The 10,481-nt window shown below is 50.7% G+C and overlaps 1 protein-coding gene across 3 annotated transcripts; it reads right to left on the bottom strand.

The window, feature by feature from the left end:
- On the bottom strand, positions 1-9,328 carry RBM14 (RNA binding motif protein 14). Of its 3 annotated transcripts, none has more exons than XM_055415440.2 (3): positions 8,888-9,327; positions 1,381-2,845; positions 1-607 (listed from the first exon to the last, which is right to left on the bottom strand). In XM_055415440.2, exons 1-3 carry the CDS (start codon positions 9,222-9,224, stop codon positions 400-402), a joined length of 2,010 nt encoding a protein of 669 aa, XP_055271415.1. In that variant the 5' UTR covers positions 9,225-9,327; the 3' UTR covers positions 1-399. The 3 variants fall into 3 exon arrangements, with proteins under 3 accessions (XP_055271415.1, XP_088688486.1, XP_088688487.1); XM_088832360.1 differs by lacking the exon at positions 8,888-9,327 and adding an exon at positions 8,394-8,792; XM_088832361.1 differs by having other exon boundaries at positions 452-607; positions 2,735-2,845; positions 8,888-9,328.
- Positions 9,329-10,481: the final 1,153 nt, after the last annotated feature.

Consider the following 10,481-nt stretch of genomic DNA (forward strand, 5'->3'; position numbering starts at 1 on the left):
TTTCCTGGCCTCCCTCACATCTAAAAAGAAAAAGGCGCCGCCGACCTCAGCTGCAGGTTGCTTCCCCATCCAGACGACCTTAAATATCGCGCACAAAAATAAAAGGGAGCCAGGAAAAAAAAAATCAAAACATAAAAGATTCCCATCCTAAGGAGATGGGACAGGGGAGAGGGGAACCGCAGATCTAGAGCCAGTAGCAAGATTTGCTGCTGAGGCGAAGGAATAAAGTAGGTTACTGCCGAACACTCAAAAGGATCGTCTCCTGGGGAAGGCCCACATGGTAGAGGGGATGAAAAGCCGCCCACAGGAGAGGCGTGGGCCAGCGGTTATAACCTGGTCTGCAGCCTGCCCCACCTCTCCTCTCCTTCCCTCCCCGTGATGCCCCATCCCAGGACGGCCCTACATGCGGCGCTGGTAGCCAGAGTGCATCTGAGCTGCCCGCAGGTAATCATTATAGGAGCCCGAATAGCGTGCGTAATCGGAATGGGCATCGGGCAGGCGACGGTAATCCAGCGAGGACTTTGTCGGCGAGCGGCGGAACGAAAGCTGCGACTCTGATAAACGGCGGTAATCAGAGAGCTCGGCTAAACGCCGGTCGGAACCATACCTAGTCGAGAGAAGAAGACAGTTGGTGAATGAGACAATCGAGGGGAGGGCTCCAGGTGGGCACTGGGGAAATGCCAATGGGGACAGGGAGGGCGTAATCAGACTGGTCTCCAACAAACAAGATTTTTCAGAAGGCTCATCACCTTATCCAGGGCAAGAAATCAAGCCTGGTCCAACTGTGGGAAACCAAGCCCACCACTGAAGCCCTCCTTTCTGAACTGGTCAAGGTGGACGCTGGCCTACATTCCCAAACCAGAAACAAGTTATCCCCACCCCTGGGCCCTGCAGAGAAAAGACCTTGGTTGTTTACCAACAGAACGGCGGACGAAAGCAAGGTCCCCAATTTCCCAAAGAGTGGACGCACCACATACACCCTGCCTTCAGCCAGTGAGTGCCAAAGGGACTACTCTTTCAAACCCACCCCCACCAAAGGCCAGGACAACCACGTAACAGACTTAAGGATCCTTGAGACAGTGGGAGAGGCTATGGGCCACAATCTTGCAGGCAGTAGCTCCAATAGCACTAGGGCTAGCCTAGACAGGTGACACTTCTCCCAGCCTGACTAGCTGGTACCACCCCAGGCTGAGCAAGAAGCTCCACCTGAACCCTGGTGACCAGGAAGTTCACAGACATCACCCACTTCGGCCTCTGGACATCCCACAGGAGTAGAGAAGGCCAAGAGAGGGGCCGATGGCTCCAGTTTCCCTCCCATGCCAACCTCAGCCCCTTGCCCTGAGCCCCAGCTGGGGGCAGAGGCGGGGGGGCATACAGTACCTTTTCGACATGGCGACAGCCTTTTTGTACGGATCGTCGTAGCTGGCCCGGGGTGGGGAGAGGCGGGTACGCTCATAGGGCGGCGGGGTGCTGTTGGCGTTGGCAACGGCCCCCTGGGACATGGACAGGTAGGCTGCAGACGGCTGACCTGTCCCATCGTAGGCATTGCCCGGCTGGCCACGGTAGGAGGCAGCAGCCTGGGGATGCTGCTGTGCAGCATAGGAAGCAGCCAATGAGGCTGACGACTGAGTGCGGTAAGGAGCTGCCAGGGTGGCAGAAGGTTGGGCCCCATAGGCAGCTGCAGCGCCATAGGAGCCGGTGGCCGCAGCAGCTGACTGAGCCCCATAGGAGCCTGACAGGCCCATCGATGCTTGGGCCCCATAACTATTCAGCTGGGTCTGAACAACTGGCTGGGCCCCATAGGAGCCAGCCATTGGGGTGGTGGCTTGTGCGGCATAGGCAGCTGGCTGGCTCGCGTAAGCAGCAGCTGCAGCTGGTTGTGCCACATAGGCAGCAGGTTGGGAAGAATAGGAAGCAGCCTGCTGTGCAGCATATGGAGCAGACTGGGCATTATAAGAAGCTGAAGGCTGGGCATTGTAAGAAGCTGCCTGGGCCCCATAAGCTAGTGATGAGGCTGCAGACTGGGCCCCATAGGAGGCTGCCTGGGCCCCATAGGAGCCTAGGGAGTTAGCTGCTCCCTGGGTGTTGTAGGAGGAGGCAGCGGCACGAACCCCGTAGGAAGAAGCAGCCTGTGCCCCGTAAGAGGATGGTTGGTTACCATAGGAGGCAAGGGAGGAGCCCTGAGCCCCATAGGAGTTGAGCGAAGAAGCTGCAGCTGGCTGACCCCCATAAGAGGAGAGGGCTGAGGCCGAGGGCTGGGCTCCACCATATGGGCCAAGTGAGGAAGCTGCGGCCGACTGGGAGCTAGGGCTGGCCAGCTGGCCCCTGTATGGGGCCCCAAGGGAAACAGAGGGTTGAGCGCGGTAAGAGGCTGCCTGGGCTGTCATGGGCTGAGTCCTATAGCCGACACCCAAAGAGGCAGAAGGCTGGGCCCTGTAGGCAGCGCCCAGTGACACTGAGGGCTGGGCCCGGTAGGTGGCTGGCTGGGCCGTCAGAGGAGCCACATACGAGGCTCGGGGAGGTGAACGGCGCAGGGGGCTGCGGTCGCGACCAAAGAAGGGTGGTGTGGGCTGACGGGCTTGCCCATCAAAGCCACCAGTGCTGTTGCCAAAAGCCTGCTGGTAGTCGAAGGTGGCAGAGAAGCCACCAGTTCCAGGGAATGCCGTATCCCCAGCCCCTGGTTTCTTGGTCTTGTCCCCAGACTGGATAGCCAGGCCAGGCCCCTTCTTCTGACCCTTGGTTGAGAGTTCCACGTTGATGCGCTTGCCCTTCACTTCTTTGCCGTTGAGCTGCGCGATGGCGGCTTTGGCATCTGCTTCCTTCTCCATGTGAACAAACGCGTAGTCTGATAAAGCAGCAGACAGAGGGTTAGCAATTAGGGGGGCAGGGCATGCTACCTGATGGGTCCCAAACTGGACACACCAACAGCACCCAGCTGTTGCCAGCTACCTCCAGGCCTCCAAACCCTCCTCTCCAGGAGTAGGTCATAAAATGTGATTCCCATATAACAAAGCTTGTGACTGTCCCAAATAGCTTTGCCTATGGCTTTCTTCCTGTTCTCCCCATTCCCCCTGCCACCTCACCCAATTGCCTGCTCAGAGAAGAAAGAGCAAAGATGAACTGCAACAGAGGACAAAAACCTTCACATCTCCTATTAAGTACAAATCCACAGACAAAAATGCAGAAAACATTCCTGGATCACTCAATTATTCAGTATTCTCTAACCCATGACCACCAAACACTTCTGTTCACCTTTGAGGCTTAACTCTCAAACACTGGAAATGACCATTTAATGTCTGGACATGACCCATGTCTCAGCCCAGGGTCCAATTAAGGCAGAACAGCTACACAGCAATAAACAATCTATAACAGTCCTCCAGTATGATCTCCCCCTTTCCCTCAGTACTTGCCAATTCTCAAAGCATTTCCATGCACAAGATTCCATCTGGGTCTCACAACAATCCCAGGAGGCAGGCAGAGCAAAGGATCATTATCCCCATTTTACAGGTGGGCAAACACACTCAAGAGAATTTATATGGCTTGCCCCAAATCCACTTGTGAGAGCGAGAAACAGAATCCCAGCTCTCCATGCCTCTTCATGACACCAGTCTACCCCTAAGAAGGCAATGTATAAGGCAGGATTGTGTATTAAGACTAGACACTTAAGCTGAGAAGGGGAGATGCTGGACTCCATGTAAGCCAATGAAATATGGGAATGGAAACTGAGCCGCACAGCCCAAGCCAGGCCCTACTCAGTTCTGGCCCAAGCCACCCACTACTCCTAGGCCACAGTACCTTCTCCACTGAAACTCATCAAGAGACATCCCTCAACCCTTGGACTTCTGTTCAGAGAAAAGATTTAGTTTCTCAGCTTCATGACAGAAGCTGCAATTCCTGCAGCTAGCAGGCTCTGCTAAGAGGTTATATCTCAGGCCCTTAATCAGGATCTGAATGAGCTGTGGGAGGACAGGCTCTAAGACAGGATGTTGATCTCAAAGTTCTACTCATCTGCTACACAGAACAGGAAACCTTTAAGAAAGGAATAGGAAGAAATTCTTGTCCAAATCCAATCTCACAAATTGCAATAGTGAAAGCAGAATCTGAAGAACAATAAGATCATGCCTGTGCTAACACGGGTCATGTAATTACCAGTACCTGGACCTGAGGCTACTTTTAAAGTATCAGAACCCCATCTTTCTCACATCACTTTAGGAAATGAAAAATTACCTACATGAAATTACTAAGGTTCCATTCTTGATTTTTAAAAAAATCCTTTTAAATGTCCTCTAAACAAGTGTCCTAATTTTCAGAAACTTTCACACTGGGACTGGCTCTCTAGCTACTCTATAAAGCATTTCATTTTCCTGGGTGTAATGCAATGCGACCGAAATGACTCTTACACAAATAAGAATATATCTCTTACACAAACGAGGATAACGATATAATCAACATGAAGAAGTCAGAACTGTGGTATGGCAAAAGGTTTCTTGGAACTAGCTGCTAAAATTTAGCCTCAGTTGAAGATTCAGATCACTGCTGCTGCTGCTGCTGCTAAGTCACTTCAGTCGTGTCCAACTCTGCGTGACCCCATAGACGGAAGCCCACCAGGCTCCCCCGTCCCTGGGATTCTCCAGGCAAGAACACTGGAGTGGGTTGCCATTTCCTTCTCCAATGTGTGAAAGTGAAAAGGGAAAGTGAAGTCGCTCAGCCACATCAGACTCGTAGCGACCCCATGGACTGCAAGCCACCAGGCTCCCCCGTCCATGGGATTTTCTAGGCAAGAGTACTGGAGTGGCTTGCCATTGCCTTCTCCGTCAGATCACTGACTGACTTGCTATTAAGTTCTTACAAAACTTAAAATTTATTTCTCCCCGACAATCTGTCTTACCCACCTCAGAGTTACAAGATTCAATGTATGGTGCTTAGGCACTCATTCATGGCCAACTCTTTGCGATCCCATGGACTGTAGCCTGCCAGGATCCTCTCTGTTCATAGAATTCTCCAGGCAAGAATACTAGAGTGGGTTGCCATTTCCTTCTCCAGGGGATCTTCCTGACCCAGGGATTGAACCCAGGTCTCTTGCATTACAGGTGGATTCTTTACCATCTGAGCCACCAGGCAAGCGCAAATTATTCAAATGAGATGATAAAAATGCTTTATAAAGTATAAATATGGAGAAGGAAATGGCAACCCACTCCAGTATTCTTGCCTGGGAAATCCCACGGACAGAAGAGCCTGGGGGCACAACCCACAGGGGTCGCAAAGAGTCAGACACAACTTAGTAATTGACAACAAGAGCTAAAAGTATAAACAGCTCTATGATAAAAATCATAATTATTCAAGCCTAGGAATAACCATAGGCTTATTTCCTTACAGGATATGATCTTTCATTTCTAATAAAACACAAGAGACACAATGCCATCTGTAAACGCAAATTTGGAACTTGCCAGAGATGATAAACAAAATGAACTATCACAACTGTCTTCACTCTTTTATGGCCCGAACCTGATTCTTCATCTATCAATTGTGAAAAGCAAAAGTGTTCCTTTAGACCTAGCCACAGGGCACTAAAACTGTCCTCTGATCTCTCACCTATACTCTGGGTAGACTGAGCTAAAAATCAGTGCTGGTGGTCCCAGACCTCGTCAAAAGAAAAGACTGAGTTGAGCCTACCACGAGAAGAATGCAATGGTAAGGAGAAAGCAAGTTTGTAGGCAGATTAAAGGGAATTAACCAAAAAAAAAAAGCCTCCAGGCACTACAAGGGAATCATACTATATTCCTGGTTAACCTATCCACAAATTCCTAGGACTATATTAAGATAGGGAAAAAAACACCCAACAAAAATGTTTCAATGGGTTTACAAGAGCAATAGGATATCACACTGTCTATTCCCTACTTAGCTAGGTTTTATTTAGAGACCAACTTGTGAAACTTGAAAACCGAAATTTCATAGGTACAATTCAATTGACCACACAGATGAACTACATAACTGACAAAAAGAAAGCCATAAGATACAATTATAACCAATTTATATCAGGAAGTTTCTAAGCCTGATACTGGAGGGAAGTGTGAACAGGTTGTCCAGCTGACTCAAACACATGAGGGCTAGCCAACCCTGAGCAAGTAAACCCAGGCCTAGCCCTATCAAAGACACCCAGGAACCCAGCTACTCTTAGGATGATTAAAAAAAAAAAACAAAGAACTAGCAAACTCCAGGGACTCACCAGCCTGAATTAAATTAGTTCAAGAAAACTGACCTCTGAGGTAATTCATCTCATTTAAAAGGACTACCAGGCAACGATTTACAGAGATCTCCTAATGATCTGGCATCACAATTCCTCCAACACCCAACTTAAGAGAATCTGGAAACATGAGTTTCCCTATTTTCAGAAGAGTAAAAACTAATGTGAAACTACAGAGCTATACATAGAAGGAAAGAATGGCCACCCACAACATAGGAAACAGTTTCCTCTTCTGCCTTTCAGACTTCTGAAATCTGACTGGTTCCTAAAGCTGTCAGCAACTCTTGAGACTTCATCCTTTAGCACCCAATAGAATTTAACTGTGGAGAGTGGTTACAATCTGCTGTTGCTATGGAGATTTTTACTCTCTCCAAATCAAATCATATCTAATCTCCTGGAACCAAGCAACTAAGTTTTCCCCCTGTGAAATATAACAGGACTGGTTGTCCTGTGCAATACCAAGCTTCTGTGCTTTCCAAAGACCTAACAATCAACATAAGTCACCTCAATCAAATGTCCTTTCCAAGACCAAGAAACAAGTAAGCTATTTATAGAGCCAAAGCCAGTCTCCTCTACTACATTCCTAACTTAAAAACCTCATTTTCCTTCACCCCAAATAGAAAGGAATCGGGGGTGGGTGGGGGGATACAATCCTCAAACCTTTCCCAGAGTCCTTTGTATCAAAGTATTATCATGAGCTTACATATCAGCAGAACTATAAATAACAGCTAACCACCACTCCCTGAAGCCTGAAGAAGTCAAAGCACTTCTGCAAATCAAATACTCACAAAGGGACAAAATGCACAAAACTTTCACAAGGAAATATAATTTCTAAAAACCAGACCCAGTTACACAGTTCACCCCACTCCACCCCCACATCCACTGTCACTTGATGTCAGTCCCAAGCAATTCAAGCAAATTTTCAGCTTTCTCTACCACCCCAAAGGAGGCTCCTTGACCAATGAGTTCCACAGACAGTCCCCTCAGAAGCAAGTTTCAAGACTCTCAATCTAGTAGACAGCCTGCTTAAAGAACTACACACAAACATGTAGTAGGTCAAACACGGAACTCTCATATACCCCTATCCATTTCGTGGCCAGGAGCCCAATCTGAGGCCTTTCCCATTCTTTCACACTAAATAAAAGCGAAAATCCATGCACCATACAGCCTGTCTCATCAGAGAACCCAGTAGGAAAGCCTGATTTTGGATAGTCATAAACTTGCACAGCCTGAGTTGAGGAAGATAGAATGCAGTAATAAGACAGAAGGAATTAGCTCCTAGTGGTGACTACCAGCCTTTACACTTCCCCCACTTACAGAAAGGATAAGGAATGACCCAAAAGATGCACCTTTTGAGAACAGCAATTGATGTATCTTGGAGTAAAAGAATAAAGCACCTGCTTCCAAATTTATTTACTATCCTCACAACTTCTCACACAGGTTATGAGCAGGTATGAATCCAAAAGCAGCAGCCAGGAACCAGATACTTACTCCCAGGTTGCATCCTTGAAGATACAGCAAGGCAAAGTTAACTCTGATCTGTTTCCAAGTGGAACACAGACTGGACACACACAAGGACTGTATTCCAGATCTTGCCAACAAAACAGAAAAAGAGCCTAAGGGGTAAGAACCCAGACTATGAAAAGAAGTCACCTGGGTCCAAAAAACGAAGTCAGGCCTAAACTATGATGATACATTCTTCTTAGGATGTAACCCTGATCATGAAAACTACTCAAGCAAAGACGACTACTTAGTCCCCATGTTCCCCTCAGCCACAGAGTGTGCCCCCTTGCAAACTCACCAAGTTTAGAAAAGAATGACACTGCTCTGGGGCACCGGCTTGACAAGTTAGCTGCTCAGAAGAGGCCTTTTCATAGAACAAGCCTTCTTCCACAGGTGAAAGGTCGGGGCTTCCAGTTTACAGATGTCAAATCGATCCCAAAGTGGGGGGGCGGGGACAAGTTTGAGGGAGTTGGAAAGCGCAGAGTTGCCAAGCCTAACCCACCTAACAATACTGAAAGGCCAAAGTAGAGTTCGGAAGCCCCCGCCTCCCGCCCCGTACCCAGGAGTTAACTATACCCATGAGTAGACCCATGCCACACAGTACTAAAAAAATCCCAGCCCGAGAAACTTCCAAGGGCCCCGTTACCTTCCGCTCGGGAGCATTCACCGGGAGGGAACACGAGAGTGGCTTTTGGTGGGGGGCGGGGGGATCAGCCCCCACCTTTTCCCTTGCTCTGACAGACGTCTGGAGAGGAAGTGGGGAAGTGGCAAAATCTTCCCCGCTCCATGATCCGGCTTGTGCCCGTCACTTCCCAATTTCCGCTCGGTGCCAGGCCCAGGAGAAAGTGGAAGGCGCGCCCCCGGTATACTCCCAAGTCTCTCAGGCGCGTCCCCGGCCCCGTAGGTCGGCTCACAGTGGCCGCCGCACCCACCCTGAGCCGCTTCCTCCCATTTGGTTAATGGTGCCTGGACCGCACGGGAGGACGGTGGCTCTACCCAACGCGCCCCCAACACCTCCGGCCTCACTCCCGCGGACTTCGCCCCACCCCCGCCCCCACCAACCGCGCTGTGACCGGGCCCCGGGAAAGGGGCGTGGCTAACAAGCAGAGTGCCCCGAGCGCGCCCCCGCCTGCACGTTACCTTTTACCACGTCACACTCGATGACGCGTCCGCGGCGCTCGAAGAGGCTGCGCAATTCCTGGCTCGTGCACGCTGCCGATACATTGCCCACGAATATCTTCCAAGTGTTAAGAGGCCGTGGGCGCGACATCTCCACCACGAGCGCGCGCCCCGGCCGCAGCTCGTGGCCATGCAGGGCCTCGATGGCGCGCACCGCGCCCGCGTTCTCGCGCATGTGCACGAAGGCGAACTGTTTCATGACGGCGCAGCTCATGACCGTGCCGTAGGGCGCGAAGAGAGCTGCCAGCTCCTCCGGCGTCGTATCCGCCCCATCGACGTTTCCCACAAATATCTTCATTTTGCCGCCGCAGCCGCCTTCCTGGAGAGCCGGGACCTCTCCTCCAGCGACAGGCGAGACGTCCGACCCGCCGGCAGTCCTCCCTAGGAATGGCTGGCGACCGAGAACCCCGCCGCGCAGGCGCCCTGACCTAGCCAATCGGAGCCCGGATCCCGCGCGTCATGCAGCCAATCAGAGAGGCTGAGGGAAAATGCACTCAGACACAGCCAATCCCAGAGGGCCTGGAGCCCGCTCGTTAGCGGAGGGGGTGGGAGAGGGACGACGGAGCGCGACCAACCGCCACCGCCTGGGGGAGGGGAAGAAGGGCCGGGGAACGGGTTACGCGCGCAGGGAGCGCCGGGGAGGTTAGAGGCCTAGTGAGCGAGGCGGCTTCTGGCCTGGGTGAGGCGGGATCGGCAGGCCCCAAGGAAAAACTTTGTTCAGTCGTAAGTCAGAGCCTCTCCCATTCTGGCCACCTAGGCCCAATCCGCGCCTAGCTAGGGGTAGCAGCGAGAATGTCCACGGAAGTCCTGGCCTGGCGGGAGAAACCAGCACAAACGCCTTCCTTCAGCATAAAACTCCCGGGACTGGCTCCCAGGACTGTCGCTTGTGCTGGGCAGTCTGAGGGGGCCCTGAGCGGCATCTGCCCCATAGAAACCCTCGTGCCATTAATTTCTTTGGAAACACATTCCTTGAGGTTGCTGAGGTCCAGACAGACGCTGGAGACATTGAGAAGCCAATCAGACCCCACCTCTGCCTTTATGGACTTTAAAAACAAGGAATAAGATATAGCAATCTTGATATAGGTTTGAAATTTTCCACAACAAAAAGTTCAATAAAATTGAAAATTGAGTCAAAAGAACAGCCCTTGAGGGGATGAAAGTTGAACCTTTAAAAAAGAAAAATTTTGCATGGCAGAAGATGTCAAAAATATAAGAACATGTGACAAGTTCAGGAAAATGTTTGCTTGCAAGTTCATTCTACAAACTTTATTCAGCGCCCACCCTGTTGGGACAAGACCAAAAATAAAGCAGTGAACAAAAAGTGACAAAAATCCCGACCTTGGAGCTTCTATTACCATGGAGAGAGACAGATAATAAGTAAAACATAATAGCCAGTTCAGTTCAGTTCAATTCAGTCGCTCAGTCGTGGCTGACTCTCCGCGACCCCATGAATCACAGCACGCCAGGCCTCCCTGTCCATCTCCAACTCCCGGAGTTCACTCAAACTCATGTCCACAGAGTCGGTGATGCCATCCAGCCATCTACACATGGACAT

This window comes from Moschus berezovskii, chromosome 25 (genome assembly GCF_049115385.1).
Source record: "Moschus berezovskii isolate FMDL1 chromosome 25, NW_MosBer_1.0, whole genome shotgun sequence".
NCBI lineage: Eukaryota > Metazoa > Chordata > Mammalia > Artiodactyla > Moschidae > Moschus > Moschus berezovskii.